This window comes from Aspergillus novofumigatus (assembly GCF_002847465.1).
Source record: "Aspergillus novofumigatus IBT 16806 chromosome Unknown P174scaffold_2, whole genome shotgun sequence".
NCBI lineage: Eukaryota > Fungi > Ascomycota > Eurotiomycetes > Eurotiales > Aspergillaceae > Aspergillus > Aspergillus novofumigatus.
Window position 1 is genome coordinate 4,081,074 of NW_020194275.1, and position 16,783 is coordinate 4,097,856.

At 52.1% G+C, this 16,783-nt stretch overlaps 8 protein-coding genes across 8 annotated transcripts; 5 read left to right on the forward strand and 3 right to left on the reverse strand.

Annotated features, from left to right (window-relative positions):
* Window positions 1-1,941: 1,941 nt before the first annotated feature.
* Window positions 1,942-2,586, forward strand: P174DRAFT_116745 (uncharacterized protein). The gene is made up of 2 exons (XM_024821050.1): window positions 1,942-2,119; window positions 2,208-2,586. The coding sequence occupies exons 1-2, from the start codon at window positions 2,075-2,077 to the stop codon at window positions 2,463-2,465; spliced, it is 303 nt and encodes a 100-aa protein (XP_024686343.1). The 5' UTR covers window positions 1,942-2,074; the 3' UTR covers window positions 2,466-2,586.
* Window positions 2,587-3,864: 1,278 nt separating this feature from the next.
* On the forward strand, window positions 3,865-5,481 carry P174DRAFT_429159 (trehalose-6-phosphate synthase; the record flags this gene model as incomplete). Its single annotated transcript, XM_024825556.1, has 6 exons — window positions 3,865-4,156; window positions 4,204-4,573; window positions 4,622-4,691; window positions 4,712-4,994; window positions 5,040-5,382; window positions 5,430-5,481. 6 exons carry the CDS (start codon window positions 3,865-3,867, stop codon window positions 5,479-5,481), a joined length of 1,410 nt encoding a protein of 469 aa, XP_024686344.1.
* A 614-nt stretch (window positions 5,482-6,095) lies between these two features.
* Window positions 6,096-7,303, forward strand: P174DRAFT_510678 (short chain dehydrogenase/reductase family protein; the record flags this gene model as incomplete). Its single annotated transcript, XM_024831704.1, has 5 exons — window positions 6,096-6,263; window positions 6,309-6,519; window positions 6,573-6,947; window positions 6,997-7,159; window positions 7,185-7,303. The coding sequence occupies exons 1-5, from the start codon at window positions 6,166-6,168 to the stop codon at window positions 7,301-7,303; spliced, it is 966 nt and encodes a 321-aa protein (XP_024686345.1). The 5' UTR covers window positions 6,096-6,165.
* Window positions 7,302-8,667, reverse strand: P174DRAFT_502258 (uncharacterized protein). The gene is made up of 2 exons (XM_024831079.1): window positions 8,445-8,667; window positions 7,302-8,400 (listed from the first exon to the last, which is right to left on the reverse strand). Exons 1-2 carry the CDS (start codon window positions 8,469-8,471, stop codon window positions 7,354-7,356), a joined length of 1,074 nt encoding a protein of 357 aa, XP_024686346.1. The 5' UTR covers window positions 8,472-8,667; the 3' UTR covers window positions 7,302-7,353.
* Window positions 8,668-8,821: 154 nt separating this feature from the next.
* Window positions 8,822-10,143, reverse strand: P174DRAFT_365923 (uncharacterized protein; the record flags this gene model as incomplete). The annotated part of the gene is made up of 3 exons (XM_024822088.1): window positions 8,822-9,197; window positions 9,250-9,793; window positions 9,993-10,143. The coding sequence occupies 3 exons, from the start codon at window positions 10,141-10,143 to the stop codon at window positions 8,822-8,824; spliced, it is 1,071 nt and encodes a 356-aa protein (XP_024686347.1).
* A 1,515-nt stretch (window positions 10,144-11,658) lies between these two features.
* On the forward strand, window positions 11,659-13,423 carry P174DRAFT_385740 (alkene reductase). The gene is made up of 3 exons (XM_024823273.1): window positions 11,659-12,290; window positions 12,338-12,973; window positions 13,026-13,423. Exons 1-3 carry the CDS (start codon window positions 12,033-12,035, stop codon window positions 13,359-13,361), a joined length of 1,230 nt encoding a protein of 409 aa, XP_024686348.1. The 5' UTR covers window positions 11,659-12,032; the 3' UTR covers window positions 13,362-13,423.
* Window positions 13,416-14,381, reverse strand: P174DRAFT_458352 (SDR family NAD(P)-dependent oxidoreductase; the record flags this gene model as incomplete). The annotated part of the gene is made up of 5 exons (XM_024829652.1): window positions 13,416-13,605; window positions 13,649-13,701; window positions 13,814-13,862; window positions 13,886-13,925; window positions 13,958-14,381. 5 exons carry the CDS (start codon window positions 14,379-14,381, stop codon window positions 13,416-13,418), a joined length of 756 nt encoding a protein of 251 aa, XP_024686349.1.
* A 705-nt stretch (window positions 14,382-15,086) lies between these two features.
* Window positions 15,087-16,752, forward strand: erg4A (c-24(28) sterol reductase; the record flags this gene model as incomplete). Its single annotated transcript, XM_024828832.1, has 4 exons — window positions 15,087-16,050; window positions 16,100-16,431; window positions 16,477-16,694; window positions 16,741-16,752. Exons 1-4 carry the CDS (start codon window positions 15,242-15,244, stop codon window positions 16,750-16,752), a joined length of 1,371 nt encoding a protein of 456 aa, XP_024686350.1. The 5' UTR covers window positions 15,087-15,241.
* Window positions 16,753-16,783: the final 31 nt, after the last annotated feature.

The window sequence follows — 16,783 nt, forward strand, 5'->3', positions numbered from 1 at the left end:
AAGGACCGGATAATATCGACAGCAGCTGCTGGAATACGCTACAATCTGGGCTGGCTGATGGGTCTGCTCCGACCTAGCCAGCTCAACCCCCTGAATTAACAAGGGGAGTAATACCGATTGCCCACAATGTATTCTCGGTTGATGCCAAAGAGACAATGATGTACTCCCAGGATGACCAGATGGAGCCTCATCACCACATCAGAAACGGGACAGCAGATAAATGCTGCCTGTTCTGGGTCGTATGCTGGTTGGACAACAGACGTATTGTATTGGCCGCAATGACCTTCGCATCGTGATGCTTATCTGGCGGCACATTGCTCATACATTTTCAACCCTCATCACTGTGCCATCATGTCTTTCCCGGTCATCACTAACGAATCCCAGTGGACCGGTATATCAGGATCCGAGCCTCGTTGTATGCCAGCTGCGTAAGATCTCGTAATATCCTTGATTAATCTCACTATCGGTCGGCGATGATTTGTGGAAAGCTCCATATCAATATATTGCTTACTCCAGTAGCAGACCGAAGGACGTCCACTATCAAGGATTCTTCAGCATTCCCCGTCCTTCGCTGGGCTCTGATAACGAGCCCTGCAGGATTGATGACGAGTGCGAAATCACCTTGTGGACAGATACATGCAGCATGCCCATGCTGGATATTCCCACAGCCGCGATGGCTGAGACAAGGCAGGGATCTCTCTCACGAGCTCGTGTTGGCCTATGGTGTACATTCTGCTCAACACGCGGGCTTGTGGGAGGATCAGCGCTGCACTCTCCGCGGGGGAATCCGCTTTTCTGCAACGCTCTACGGCCGTCTCCACTTTGAAGGGCATTCTGCAGCTTGAATACTCCAATGTTTCACCTAGAAGATCATCAAGAAAGACGGAGGGGAATGCCGTGGCTGGAGGGGAATCTTGGCAAGTCCAGACGCGTTCAAGCGGAGGGAATCTCCAAGAGCAAATCCGTGGTCTAGTCTGCCTCTACTCTGCACGAGGAATGCCAAGGTCGCGCAGAGTCCGAAGGAATAATGCCCAAAAGGGCAATAAAGCGAGCAGAAATACCTTGGCATCACCGCGAATGCGAAGTCAGAGTCGGAGAGTTGCGGACGAGCAGGTTACTCCAAATGCCAAGTCGCTGTTAGCCAATAACAGTGCCCAGTCGGTGGCTTTGCCGAGCCCGAGCACGGCCATGATCTGGTTCAGGACCAATTATGTTGACTGACTGATAGTCTAGATTAGCCTGGGCATTCTCACATCAATATGGTTCCTAAGGTGGGTGGATTGCCAAGGGAGGGGACAACTCATCTGCAATTATACGAGAGTCAGCTGCGCTCGTTCGAACGGGCAGGTTCTCCGGAGTCGCGAACTTGAACCATGCAAGACGAACAAAGCTATGAAACGTCAGCATATATTAAAGCAGTCTGTCGTGAGGCGATTTCCGCGCGTCCTACCCGTATCACACGACGTTCTTCCAAGATTGTTACATTAATCCAAGAAAAGATCGACCGGGTAATCACTCATTAGCCTGTTATTCTCCAATATCGCCATTGTGAGATTCGCGTTAACAGATGAAGACTCAGCACTTGTAGGTGCTGCTAGATGTCTGGGGAGAACCTTACTCAGGATGATACGCCAGTGGACGCCACTTTGTTTCTGACACTTGCGACCGAGGAACTAACTTACGGACTGATTCAACTCATTGGTTCTGGTTGTATACGTTTCAGCGCTCATTGCTGGGAATCCTGGCATCGCCATCATGGTCGCAATGTATTCGACTACGTGGCGACCAGCGAGGGCACAAGGTCATAAGGTCTGCCGCCTATCGAGAATGCATTGGCTCAGTTCCGTTACACCAGGAACTTCCGGAGTCGTTTCATATTTTCTTCGATTCAGTTTTTGAGCACGCGACCACAGTGTGCTGCGGACGTGTCAGCGTCTCTAGGCCGTCAGGACGAACCATGCTAGCTCAAGGTCACTGAGAGACAGCGAACGATGGCGCTAAAGCTCTCTATATCTGGCCAGTGCGCCAGAAGAGTGTGTCCAATAGCAGGATTTCTACAAATGCGACACCGTGCATGCGATCGGACAACACATTGCTCCTACTGAAGTGCTACATCTGGGTATGATCTCTCCTCACATACCTCTGTAGTGAATTGCATTACCATCAACATAACACTAATACGGGTCTCATTAACAGTCATATGACAGTATCGATTGGTCTATTCTTCAGCCCCGGCCGAACAGCTGCTTGTGCTTCTCAGCAGCGCCGCGTTTGCCCTCGTCTGCCCTCCAAGCCTTCAATCCAGCCTGAATGAACGTGATATCCGCCTAATTCGTCGGCAAGGAGATTCTGAGCGTACTGCTTGGCCTCCTTTGAAACTCAGGGATTGCTCGGGGGAGTACGTTCTTGCCAGGGCTACCTTTTGGAGGATTGGAACGGATAGACCTGCGGCTCGCAGTCACTGAGGGCGCAGATGGTCTTCAACGCTACACATTGTGATCGGAACAGAGTTTCTGATTGTATTGTGTGCGATTTTGACTCACACGGCTACTTAAAACTGGTAGATAGTTGCTGTTGCTGCTTCGACCTTCCTTTCGGTAGTATATACACCCCCTCGCTAGAGCTGGATTCACCAGCGTCCAACGCGCAAGTCGGGGTTTATCCGTTCGCACAGCTGATTTCCATGGACAAGACGTGGAGGATAAACTCAGTGATGACATCGATACCCCACCAAATCCCTTATCATAACGTCAATTGGTTCCCATCGGGTGATCGACGGGACAAGTTTCTTCAGGTATTCTAACTGGACTTTGAGAGGTTCGTGTGATGAACTAGGATCCCTAGTGTAATAATAATGACCTAACCTAAGTGAACAGACCCTCGGTATGCCGAGTAGGACCTGGTTTTGGGCACACGGCATGAAGAAACTCTTATCATCAACCGATGGAGACTCCGCACTGTTCTTTGGCCTATACTTGCGGCCTAGATCCGGTCTAAAGACTAATGATTCTTCCACCCTCAGTGCGCCACGTACGAATTCAAACACCGACATCCCGAGTCTAAGTCGAGGTAAAAGTACGGGTGGGGTCAGCAGTCAGGCCTTTAGGATGCGGATCGGCCATCCTCCGAATATTATTTCGGGCAGTGAACTAGTGATGAGACATTGCCTGATGTACTCTGAGTAGGCTATTTGTTCCATGTTGCGGTAGGATGGGATTGGCGGGTGGACTATTGTGGCTGGACCGCTGGAGTGGGTTAACGTCATGATGAGGTTATCGAAAAGATCATCAGGAGGGCATGATTTCTCCACAAACATCCAGCATGTGGTCAAAGCGGTCAACACTCTACTATTATTGAATAATGATCATGTCAAGGGGTAGATCAAGGGATAGATATACAATCCAAGGGACAATCCATTGCCGCTTAAGGAAACCTTGGAAGCATGTCGTATGTACCTGTATTTTATCTGATTCGAGTCACCCACCCAGTTGATCCCTCAGCCTTACAGGTTTCAGGTTTTGCTTTCATACCTTGGGACAGGAATCTTCTAGGCGTCAGAAGGGTCATAGCTCCAGCTAAACACCACCCGATCAGTGAACGAATGTGGCTGATCCCCATTGTCGATGATTCACTGCACTTGAGATAGATTACGTCATTTACCGCAGGAGTGCTGCTCACCACCAAGGCTCCAGGTCCATGACCCTGCTTGGCTGACGATTCATCCTGACGACAGGGTTTTATACTTTCAGTGACTATGAATATAGACTTTCTTGCACTTATACCCCACGGCACTACTTTGGAGTAAATAGTTTGGCGCAAGTAAACTCAACTAAACCAAACCATCAACAACACAACGACATAGTCATGGCGCCTGAAGAACAGAAAAAGCGCGGCTTGATCATAGTCTCCAACCGTCTGCCGCTGTCGCTCAAGAAGGTCGATGGAGGTTTCGAGTCCAGCCTCTCCAGCGGTGGACTGGTGACTGCCTTGTCTGGCCTGACCAACTCGACGACATTCAAATGGTTCGGCTGGCCAGGAGTCAACATCCCCGATCCCGAAGAGCAGAAGAGGGCAGCAGAATCGCTGGAAGGAAAGGGCGCAAAGGGTATCTTTCTGGAGGAGGAGCTGGGACATGCTCATTACAATGGATTCTCGAGTACGTTACCCAACCCAAGTTGGCAGAACCGAGCTGATGTAATCTAGATTCCATTCTCTGGCCGATCCTCCATTATCAGTCTGGTGTCGTCTTCAATGAGGATTACTGGAAGGCCTACCAGCGCGTCAATGAGATTTTCGCAGATACGGTCGCCAACGAAGCACAAGACGGCGATCTGATCTGGGTGCACGACTACCATCTCCTGCTTCTGCCTGAGCTCCTTCGTGAGCGTCTCAAGAGCCAGGGGAAGAAGTGTCCGATTGGGTTTACGCTGCACACTCCCTTCCCGGCAGGAGACTTCTGGCGCTCGCTGCCGGTCGAGAAGGAGCTGCTCAAGGGAGTTCTTGCGTGCGACGTGATCGGATTCCATACCGAAGAGTACAAGCGGAATTTTACCGAGGCTTGCGAACAGAGTTTGTACGTGCCTACACTCGATTCGGATTGAGTCGCGCTAACAGTGGACAGGGACGCTCAAGCTACAGACAACAATGAAATCCAATTCGGAGGTCACCGTGCTCAAGTTGGTGTATTCGTGGTTGGCATTGACCCCAGAAGTTTGACGATGCGTTGAAAGACGAAGGCGTCATAAAGCGTATCCAGGAATTGGACGAGGAGTACAAGGACAAGATTGTCGTTGTTGGAGTGGACCGACTGGACTACACCAAGGGTCTCGTGCAGAAACTCCAGGGATTCGAGGAGTTCCTCAAGGAGAACCCGGAGCTTGCGAAGAAGGTTGTCTTGATCCAGGTTGCGGTTCCCAGTCGCGAGGACGTCAAGGAGTACCAGGAGCTCGAAACGGAGATTTCCACCCTCGTCGGGAAGATCTGTGGGACTTATGGTAAGTTTTGTCAGTCCGTTCGCAATTGCTTTGCTGACTGTCCAGCCACCCCGGAGGGCGTGCCTCTGATCTACATCCACCGATCCGTCTCCTTCCCCGAGCTGACAGCGCTGTACTGCGTCGCCAAAGCCTGTCTCATCACCTCTCGGCGGGACGGCATGAACCTCGTGGCCTCGGAGTACGTCGCCTGTCAGGAAGACCGATATGGGGTGCTAGTGCTCTCGGAACTGGCGGGCGCAGCGTCCTTCATGGGCCATGGCAGCGTCACCTTCCATCCCTCCAGCACTCGCGAGCTCGCCAATGCCATCCACCAGGCGGTCACGATGGACGACGAGGAGAAGAAGCGGCGCTACAAAGAGCTAAGCGAGTTTGTCACGACTCATACAAGGTAGGTCGATCTGCTGGCTGTAGAAGGTTCATGACTGACAAAAGCAGTGCCAAATGGGGCGAGACGTTTGTGGATACTCTGGCGAAGCGTTCGTCTTGAACAGTGTCTTGCTGGTTCTAATGCCTTATGAGTTATGATTTGACGAGGTATCTCGTTGTTACATCATTCGACGTCAACTGCTTCATGCACGGCACCTGTTATTTCTTCCACTGATAATTTCGAATAATTTTAATGGAACGGTACACTGTCACAACTTTTATCATCCCTGTAGGCTGTAGAACTAGGTAGCGGATGGATATTCTGCACTACATCACCTGTCAAGATGCTAAATATCTCGACTGCATAGAAAACCATTAAATGGAAAGTTCTGGAAACCCAGAACTGAAAAGGCACTCTCTCAGAGAGTTTGTTGTCATTATTCAGTTAAGGTTATGTTTGAGATGTCATACGATGCCATACCAGTCCATGCCGCAATGCCGCAATGCCGCAACCAATAAACCGACCACGGGCAAGAAACAAGCAATATCCACCGTTATCTCATTCTGCAGAATAGACCAGTTACCTATCCTATATGAGACAATTTCATTGTATGAAATCCTGCTACAGCCAGCATCTGATCTTGGCGGTGCTCTGATATCATCATGACGATCATCGAGTCCAACTATAATATATCAACCATACTCACCACTCACTCCAGTACAGCTAGGCTAGCAAGAGCATACACAATTCCATCACCCAAGCCAACCTACCTACCTATCTAGTAATAATAATCTAATCTACAAAATGCAATCCGTCCTCCAACCCGTAATCGGTCCCAGAAAGGAGATCCACGATCTCAGCGGCCGAGTCGCCCTAGTGACCGGCGGAGCCCTGGGCATCGGGTAAGTCAATCATTCTTCTTTCCTAGGATCCAGCTAAACAGATAGATATGAAATCTCCCGCGCCTTTGTGCTCAATGGCGCGCGCGTCATCATGGTCAACCGCAAAGAAGAACAAGGCCAGTCCGCCATCGACAAGATCAAAGAGGAGGCTGGCGCAGATGCAAAAATCGAATGGATCCCCTGCGACATGGGCAATCTGAACGAAATCAAGGAGGTGTTTTCTGGGATTCGCGAGAGAGAGAGTCGACTTGACTTGGTACGAGCACGTTATCCACAAAGACATGTTGACGCCAATGCTAATGCGACCAGCTCATCCTCTCCGCGGGCATCAATGTCAACCAATACGGCGAGACAACCGACGCGCTAGACCGACACTTCGAGGTGAATTTCCTGGGCCAGTTCTACGTCGTTAACCAGCTTTGGCCGCTACTGCGCAAGACGGCGAAGATGCCTGATACGCCGCCGCCGCGGGTTGTCTTCGAGTCCTCCGAGCAGCACCGCAATGCGCCCAAGGTGGTGCATTTCGGGTCTCTGGACGAGATCAACAACCCAGAAATTGGCACTACGGAGGTCTACGGCCGGACAAAGTTGGCGATTATCCTGGGGGTCAAGTATGGGTTGTTGGAAAGGGTGATTAAGCCGAACAAGGATAATATTTATGCGCTTTCGGTGCATCCCGGCGCGGTGAGTCAGTTCCCTTCTGGTAAATGATATAGCTAATGTAGGGAAACAGGTCAACACGGCGATGCAGCAGCAGTGGAAGGACGCGTACCCCGGTTTACTGGGCAAGCTGCTCACGACTGCGATGCTGGCTGTGGGCCGGAATGTCGAGCAGGGCTCGTACAGTGCGTTGTATGCGGCGACGAGTCCGGAGATTGAGGAGAGGGCTGGAACGGGTACTATTTCAGCGACGTGGCACAGCCGGGGAAGGAGTCGGCGCAGGCGTCGGATCCGATGCTGGGGCTGCGCTGTGGGATTTGAGCCATCGGCTCATCAAGGAGAAGGTCGGGGACGACGGACTTGTGGATTGGAATGCTTAATCGCCATATAGCCTGCTGGCCATTCAATAAACCTGCCTAGAGGTAATCGACTAGCTACGCTGTATCCTCTCGCCGCGTATCCGCTCTCTCGCAAGCTTCTCCCTCTTGATCCTCTCCCGGCGACACTGAGATATAGCCGCAAACATATTAAACACATAAATCCCACTGAACAACATCCCCAACACGCCCAGAAAGACGGCGACCGCCACAATCGACAGAATCACAAACCCATACGTCGTATCCTGAAACGCCGCATTGCCATTCAGCCGCGGCACATCCGCGGCCACCTGCATGGCGGACAGCACCAGCGAGAAAACCGCAAAAATCATCAACATCCAGGCGAAGTTGCGCTCGTAGAACACCACGTACCGGTTATACCCGTACAGATAGCCGCGGATGAAATGCGACAGGAAGAAGCGCACGCGGTAGATGGTGTTGATGCGGCCGAGCCGCAGCTCGCCGAACTGGTAGCGTTTGTTGACTGTGTCGAGGGCGTTGACGTCGACATGCGCGTAGAACTCGGTGATGAAAGCCTTCCACCAGGGCCAGGTGAGGTCTTTGGGGATGAGGCTGTGGTCGTGTGCGAGTTGCAGGTCCAGCGGGGTGCAGATCAGCCACATGTACGAGAGGAGGAGGCCGGTTGCAGACTCGTGCAGTGTCCGCGAGGAGCAGAGATGGCGTGTCCAGAAATCGTGGTCGAGAATGTACTCTGGGAGAGGTTTGACGAGCAGCTTGGTGGAGAAGAATTTCAGGAGGTGCAGGTCTGCGCGCTCGGTTGGGATGAGCTCGTAGCCCATCATTCTCTGGCGCTGGAGGGGGCGCGCGTTCATCGGTCGCCCGGCCATCCAGAGGAGATTGTGGATGATGTTGACGCGAGAGAGATCCAGATCCGTGCTGAGGAAGGTTTGGATGTCGTCTTGCACGAGAAAGACGTGGTGGTTTGCTGTGCGAGAGATGGTTGGTAGCGTCAGCAGCACATCTTGACTGCGGTCGGTGGTTTCTGTGACGCTGCCATCTTTAGGTCGGGGATTCTGTCCTCCGGTCTCTTGCTTTCTGGAATCGTGCAGAGACCGCGAGAAGGGAGGTTGTAGTCGAGACTGTAGATGTTAGAGGTGCGACAGATTAGAGTTGGCGGTCGTACCTTTTCAGCTTCAGCCACTTCAGCCATCGAGCTTGTTTCTCGCAAAACAGACAAGTGACACGTTAAGTTACGGAGATGCTAAGCATTTATGTCTAATGTTGTGTTGTACAGATGATGTGATGACGGAATTGAGCATTGATCGCTGGGATGCATCATGCGGCTGAGACGAGGCTGGGTGGCTGGGCAATGTTAAAGGTAAATCAGCTGGACAATTGCATTGTACAACCCAATGAATTAATGATTGGACAGGAAATAAAGTAGAATTAATGTTTGACATATTTCATATGTCTATAATGCTATGCCAGTTTAATTTACAAAAAAAAGAAAAAGAGAAAACAGCGCTGCCACAAAACCACCCAAGTATATATGCCGAAACATCAATAGCGAGACGGGTGACTATTGTCACTACCGCTACGACTACGATTCCCATCCAACATCTCGACAGTCTGCGACACATCAACCGTCTTATGAATGCCAAGCGCTGCATCGCGCGACTCGCCGTCGACGGCGCCCGCGTACGAGATCAAATGGCTCTGATCGCACCCGAGCTCGGTCGGATCCACGTAGGTGTCGGACTTGGAAAACCCCATGGAGAGACGCTTCTTGGGTGCCGACTTCACATGGCCCAGTTGCACGGACGAGTCCTGTTCGGCGTATCGGTTGGAGCTGTAGCCGGTCTTGCGCGCTCGCTTGATGAGGATGTTGATGCTCGGTAGACAGGCGCAGATGAGGCCGACGCCTCCTTCGGCGTTTCTGCGGGGATGGGGGTCAGATAAGCTTATAGAGAGATTGGAGGGATACATACCCAGACATAATGACGCAGGTGAAGAAGATGGTCATATCCGTTGTTTTCCCGTCGCGCACCACGAGGATCAACCGGTAGATACTAAACGCCGTGGCCAGGCCTCCCGCCGACAGAATCCCTATCACCCGGAGTTTCTTGTTGCGCGACATCTGCAGCGACCAGGTCAAGGGTAGCGGAAGGATGAGGATGATGAGATCGCTCACGACACTGATGACCGAGTCGGCTAGCAGAGCGGCGCTCTGGTCGAGACAGCGCCGTCCTGGTGTGCCCTCCCAGTAGGACGGAATGGGATCGCACATGCGAATCTTGACAATCTCGGCGATGATGTAGTAGATGCACAGGCAGCCGAGGAGGAAGTAGATGAAGATGATCTTGCTTCGGTACGGGGCGAAAATGCGAATGATGATGGAGAGGAGGGCTATTTTGACGAAGAGCGCCATGGGACAGTAGAGGACGGTGGCGATGTAGCAGAATTTATAGAACGCGATGATCATGGCCGAGTCGTGAATGTCGGATTGATGGTATCCGCCGCCATGTTGGCCGACTGTCACGGTTAGATGGGTTAGAGACGATACAGAAAGGGTTACCGACTGATGATGGCGATGGCGCAGTATCCCATGAACAGGGCCTACATAGTGTTAGAAGATGCCAATGGCAGATAGACGAGCAACTTGCCCATGCGATGAAACATGACCCTACTGAGGTTAGCATTCTTCTGTTGAGTGCAATCGGCCAGCACGTACCGTCTTCAAGTATCGTGAAGTGGCGGTACCATAAGCGGACGGACAGCCGCATGGCCACGAAGATGGTGACAATTGGTATACACAGACATTGTGTCACCAGATTGACCGTGTGCAGGACATCCACAGGCTGTTGGACGGCGTCTGCACTCATTGTGTGCGTCAAGTGGGCATGACGCAGAGGGCAGGAGAACGAAATAAGAACCCCAATTCGAAATCAGACAGACCGAAGAGGAACTGAGGTAAAGGAGGCTTTTCTGGGCGCCTCCGGATATGTATATTAGTGTATTTTAGCTCGACTGTTCCGCTCAATCTAGTGAAGACTGTTTAATTGTAGCCTGTTTTCATCTGTGCTGATCCCATCGGAATCCACTATGCAGCCGACCCGCCGTTCAAGATTTTTCATAAACAGTTTTCCTTTCTCCGAGGGAGGCATGTGATAGGCTGAACTCACGGCCATTATGAAGAAAATTGCCATCATGCGTTAATTCTCGTCCATCCTTCTAGTTTCAGCGGACGGAGTACTTTGCAGTGGGAACTGGATGAGGAAATGTCACGTTCGTTCGAGCCAGATCGATCGTGATAGGGGAACCGGCAATAGACCCGGACTATTCTAGTACGTACCATTAAGCGTACCTCCAGAGTTACCGGCACAGACAGGGAAATGATGAACATCTGGCCAAGGGCTATCCCGCTTGCATCGCTGCATCTCTCTACAGAGTACGGCAAATCTGAGACAGTCGTTCGATCTCTACATGTCTCACTTCTACTATAATCCTGCAGACCATCCTAACAATCCTATTGTCGATTCTAAAGTAATAGACGACAAAAGCTTTAAGTAATCGAGATGGAAAGCACCGGGTTGACAAGCAACGCCAAAGCCGTAGTGCGGAAAAATTTTGCCATGATCTGCAGGCCTGTCGCCATCTCGTCTCAAACCCTGGTCACGGGAGGATTTGTGCCGTCTTGAGTTGCTACATGATTAGCTCCTCTGGGCTAGACTGCGCAATTGTCCAATAGATGCGAATTGGACAATTGACATGCGAGGGAACGATAAAGATAGGTTTGGTGACCAGCGCGGAGGGTTTTTGGTACACTGGACTGGACTATTTCCTTAGTCGAGGCTAGTTAAGCAAAGAAATACGAGATGGCGCCCAGCCCGCGGCAAAAAGAGATGGAAAACCCGAAGCTTTGCCGGGCGCAATCATTGGTTCATATCAAAATAGCCCCGTTTCCCAAGACAAATGGTTTCTTCCGATTGGGATATTCGGCCGCTGACATAGGGGAACAGAGTTTGACGGCTGCTGTAGCCGGACGTTCTGGCTTCCAGTCCAAGTGACGATCTGGACAGGAATTGAGTTCCTTCTGTTGGTTAGACACACTAGTCGAATAGTCTGTATTGATCATCATCATTTGAATCGTGCTCGTGTGTCGGGTGTCAAACTGGACGGCAGACGACACGACACGACACATATGCCGGACTTGATGATCTCCATCCATTGAACCCGGCAAATCTATTGCAAAAGCAATTCTAATTGATTGACCTGAAACCCTTTATTTATCAAACTATTTGTCTCCTCGTGTGTTCGGCAGAGGGATTCATAAATGGCTGTGGAGCCACCGGTGGAGAGACCGAGACAAGCCCACCTGGTGCTCCGTCCGCTCCCATCTCCAACACTATGGTTGGACAATTCGCTAACTCCTGTCATCCTGTCAAATGGCGTTGTTTCCAGCCTAAGACTTATCTAGAAAATGATTAGTTCATCTAAATGGTCTGCGTTTCAGGGGAACCACGAACCGAGGAGGGGCAGTCACTCCATGCTGCTGCCCAGTTATGGCCGCTGTGTCCTTGTTTCATCTCCACCATAAATTCTATTATCAATCCTGCACCCAATTCTTCAAACTTCCCTTTCTGGTCAGTCCATGGTTTGCCTTCCATGGTAAAGCTACACATTATCTAGCTGTCGACCCACCGCCGCAGAGTCACTGTTTATCATCCGTAGTTACGGTTTAGGTTGCCCGACCAGAGACAGCACCGCCAAAATGACGATCCGCAAGCTCGACGGCGAAGACTCGATGCTCTTCCAGCCCCTGGAGATCGCAAACGGCAGGATTCGCCTCTCGCATCGGGTGGTCCATGCTCCCATGACGCGCAACCGGGGCGTTCCGCTCAATCCCACCAGCACCCCGGAGCAGCCCAATCGTATCTGGTATCCGGGCGATCTCATGGTCCAGTACTATCGCCAGCGCGCCACCCCGGGCGGATTGATCATTTCTGAGGGTGTTCCGCCGTCGTTGGAGGTGTGTACTTTTTGAGCTTGCTAGAGCGCAACTGACCCTGACCACAGAGCAATGGCATGCCCGGTGTCCCCGGTCTGTGGACCCCCGAACAGGCCGCCGGCTGGAAGAGAGTCGTCGACGCCGTGCATGAACAAGGCGGCTACATCTACTGCCAGCTGTGGCACGCTGGTCGCGCCACCATCCCGCAGATGACGGGCTCACCTGCTGTTTCCGCCTCCGCCACGGTCTGGGACTCACCGACTGAATGCTACTCTCACCCTCCTGTGGGATCAACCGAGCCGGTGCGGTACGCGGACCATCCGCCCATCGAGCTCACCATCCCGCATCTGAAGCAGACCATCCGCGATTACTGCAATGCGGCTAAGACAGCCATGGAGATCGGCTTCGATGGTGTCGAGCTGCACGCGGGCAACGGGTATCTGCCCGAGCAGTTCCTGAGCTCCAACGTCAACAAGCGCACGGATGAGTACGGTGGCTCGCCGGAGAAGCGCTGCCGGTTTGTTCTCGAGCTCATGGATGAGTTGGCGGCAACGGTGGGCGAGGACAATCTGGCTATCCGTCTCTCGCCATTCGGACTGTTCAACCAGGCGCGCGGCGAGCAGCGTGTGGAGACCTGGACATTCCTGTGCGAATCGCTGAAAAAGGCGCATCCGAATCTGTCGTATGTCAGTTTTATTGAACCAGTGAGTTTGTCTACAAAACAACCCTGATCCGTCATAACGCTAACGTGCCTAGCGCTATGAGCAAATCTTCAGCTACGAAGAAAAGGACAATTTCCTCCGTAGCTGGGGACTTTTGGATGTCGACCTGAGCAGCTTCCGCGAGATCTTTGGAACTACTCCCTTCTTCTCGGCCGGAGGTTGGGACCCGAGCAACTCCTGGGGCGTGCTGGAGGATGGCCGGTACGACGCGCTTCTGTACGGACGCTACTTCACTAGTAACCCGGATCTGGTCGAGCGGTTGAGGAAGGGCATCCCTTTTACGCCGTACGATCGTTCGCGGTTCTACGGTCCGTTTGAGGATAATGCCAAATGTTACGTGGATTATCCCCCCGCTACTGCTTCTTCTTAACATGTTCATAGATGTATATAGCGATTGATCTAAGACTTTATTGCTGACGAACTATTATGCTGTCAAGCCTCCATCTACCACCATTGCTTCTCCACACATGTAGCTGCTCATGGGCGAAGCGAGAAATAGAATCGCGTTGGCAATCTCGTCTGCCACTGCAGGACGTCCCAGAGGAATCATCGCAAATTGCGAGTCGAGAGCGCCGCATTCGATCGACCGACTTATCATAGGCGTTTCCACCCATCTGGATCGTTAGTAGAGCACCAATATCCAGGGAGGCTGCATACCCGGGACATATGGCGTTGATACGGATACCCTGGCCGGCATATGATTTGGCGTCCTACTACGTCAGCTAGTCCACAATCCTACACGGAATGACTTACCATCTTGGTCATCCCCACGACAGCTATCCGACTCGTTAGCATAATCCAGACCAGTAGGGACAAACGCACCATGTTTCGCAGCCACATAAGGCGCAATCGCAATTCCCCCGGCGGCGCCCTAACCCCATACATCGACGCGACATTGACAATCGTGCCGCGTCCTTCGCGCGCTCCTCGAGACCTACATCCTCAGCGCCAGCATATCAGAATCACAAGCAAACACATACTCCTGCTTCAACATCTGCCTGATCAACGCCCGCTGACACATCCACACCCCCGTCTGATTGATATCGATCACCCGCTGCCACTCCGATAGCTCCGTCTCATGCGACGGACCAGGCTTGCCGCTGACCCCAGCGGCATTCACCCCGATATCGATCTGTCCGAATTCCTCCGCCGTCTTGCGGACAGCATCCTCGACGGAGACCTCGTCTGTGACGTCCACCTCGAAAACCGCAACACGGAGCTGGGCATTCTCAGAGAGTAATTCCCTTTTCGTCTCCTCGAGGAGTTCGAGGTTGACGTCTACAAGGGCTACTGCGCTAATCCCGTTCCTTGCAAGGACGTGCGCGGTGGCTTTGCCGATGCCTGATGCCCCGCCGGTGATGAATGCGGTGCCTTGGACTTGGGACGCCATGGTTCTGTGAACTTACTGAGTGCTGAGGACGGGATGGGGATCAGCCGCTATTTAGAGACGGCTCAGGCGGGGTAAGCACGGCACGGCACGAGACTATCTTATGGACTGGGCTTTTGTTACGCTTTCGCTAGTTTCCTTTCAGCTAAAGGTCTATATTGGACTGGCGAATGTATTTTCTCGCCATGCTATTGTTAACTGGTGAGGTGGTTGATGCTCTTGGTTTATGATTCAAGTAGCGTTGTTTGGGTGTCATCTAAAGTGTACAGCAACATCGCTTAGAGGCTGTAATAGACAATATCGAGGCTTGTAATGCAGTCTTCTAGGCATTAGATTAATGTGAAGGATTGTTGTGTCATAAAAGCAATGGTTAGCGTCACAAAAGGAAGAGCACTTTTTTGTTGTCGCAACAGCTATATATTCTCCAGTCTCCGGAGACTACAGCTGCACACCTGAGTTCACAAGAGAGTATAAATTTGCACAACCGATTAAATACCCGAATACTTATCCGCGTATCAGGTCGGATCCAATTCCAATATTATTCTTGAATCCCATAAATTACTATGGTTCCACTGTATCGCAAGAAGATGAACCGTGGTCGCCGCGTTCTCCGCGGCCTCCGCGGTGTCCGTGGTGACGCGCCATCGCGGATGAAGTCCTACTTCAAATTGATAGCATTATTATGTCAAGGGATGCGCTTGCAAGAGGATATAAGTCAGGATCCTGCTCTCCGTTTTTGGTGCGTTTGAACGTGAGTTTCAATTGTTTCGAACGGACAGTGGTGAGTGCTCCTATACTCCCCTACTTTGGCGAATAAGTACTGACTTTGCGAAGATCAGTACAATAGTGAACCAGAGACCAAGATGACAGCAAAAGATCCGAAAAGCCGCGATAATGCTCCCACGCCTGATACAAAAGTCGAATTCGAGTTCGGCGGCGCCCCCGGCGTGACCCTGGCCATGATCGGCTTCCCGCTGCTGATGTACTACATGTACATCGGTGCTACCCTCTACGATGGCCACCTTCCCACCCCTGAAGAAGGACAATCATGGACCGGCTTCCTCTCGCACCTCGTCAGCCTCGCATACACCCATGCCTATCCTACCCGCAAAGCCTGGACGATTTACTGGACCTTTCTCATCCTCGAAGGCGCCGGGTACCTGTACCTCCCGGGCGTATACGGCAAGGGGAAACGGCTACCCCATCTCGGTGGGAAACAGCTTCCGTATTACTGCTCCGCCGTGTCCTCGTGGTATGTCACTATTGCCACCGCGTTGGCGCTGCACTTCACCGGTATATTCAAGCTGTACACCCTCATCGACGAGTTCGGACCCCTCATGTCCGTCGCGATCTGCTCGGGATTCCTCGTGTCGATCGTGGCGTACATCTCTGCTCTGGCGCGGGGAGCGGAGCACCGCATGACTGGCTCGCATGTCTATGACTTCTTCATGGGCGCGGAGCTGAACCCGCGGCTGTTCGGCTGGTTGGATTTCAAGATGTTCTTCGAGGTCCGCATTCCGTGGTTCATCCTGTTCCTGTTGACGTTGGGAACGGCCCTGAAGCAGTTTGAGGAGTATGGGTTCGTCTCTGGGGAGGTACTCTTCTTGCTCATGGCCCATTTCCTGTACGCCAACGCCTGCGCCAAGGGCGAGGAGTTGATCATCACCAGCTGGTTCGTTTGCTTTCCTCGTGGACACATGGAATCATACTGACTTGGACAGGGATATGTACTATGAAAAGTGGGGATTCATGCTTATCTTCTGGAATTTGGCTGGTGTCCCCATGAGCTACTGCCACTGCACTCTGTATCTGGCCTTGCATGACCCATCCACTTACCACTGGAACCCCTGGGTTCTGGCTGTGTGGGCCGCTGCATACCTGTTCATGTATTGGGTCTGGGATACCTGCAACAGCCAGAAGAACTTTTTCCGCGCCCAGGAACGCGGCGTCACCGTCGACCGCAAGTCGTTCCCCCAATTGCCCTGGAAGTACGTCGAGAATCCTCAGTCTATCCCGACAAAGACCGGCGATTCAATCCTATGCAGCGGATGGTGTAAGTGATCTCTCCGGGTGCAAGTTTCACAGCTGACGAGGGTAGACGGCATGGCGCGCAAGGTGCATTATACATGTGACCTGTTCTTCGCTATATCCTGGGGCCTCGTTACCGGGTTCGACTCGCCGTTTCCCTGGTTCTATTCTTGCTTCTTCACCGTCATGATTATTCATCGCGCCAGACGGGATATCATACGTTGCCGGGAGCGGTACGGGGAGGCTTGGATGGAGTATGAGCGTCGGGTCCCTTATCTCTTTATCCCAGTAAGTTTATGCTGAATCCTTCACAAGGATGAGCTGACCAGTTTAGTACGTCATTTGAGGTAGACTAGAAGGAAAAAGTTGAATTGTAC

What these genes read in the sequence shown, in the direction of transcription:
- P174DRAFT_116745 (XM_024821050.1), top strand. Translation starts at nt 2,075, where the DNA reads ATGCGATCGGACAACACATTGCTCCTACTGAAGTGCTACATCTGG. An exon ending in TACTGAAGTGCTACATCTGG is followed by an intron (nt 2,120 to 2,207) that starts GTATGATCTCTC and finishes GTCATATGACAG; the next exon opens with TATCGATTGGTCTATTCTTC.
- P174DRAFT_502258 (XM_024831079.1), bottom strand. Translation starts at nt 8,471, where the DNA reads ATGGCTGAAGTGGCTGAAGCTGAAAAG. An exon ending in AAGTGGCTGAAGCTGAAAAG is followed by an intron (nt 8,401 to 8,444) that starts GTACGACCGCCA and finishes TAACATCTACAG; the next exon opens with TCTCGACTACAACCTCCCTT.
- P174DRAFT_385740 (XM_024823273.1), top strand. Translation starts at nt 12,033, where the DNA reads ATGACGATCCGCAAGCTCGACGGCGAAGACTCGATGCTCTTCCAGCCC. An exon ending in GTGTTCCGCCGTCGTTGGAG is followed by an intron (nt 12,291 to 12,337) that starts GTGTGTACTTTT and finishes CCCTGACCACAG; the next exon opens with AGCAATGGCATGCCCGGTGT. An exon ending in ATGTCAGTTTTATTGAACCA is followed by an intron (nt 12,974 to 13,025) that starts GTGAGTTTGTCT and finishes TAACGTGCCTAG; the next exon opens with CGCTATGAGCAAATCTTCAG.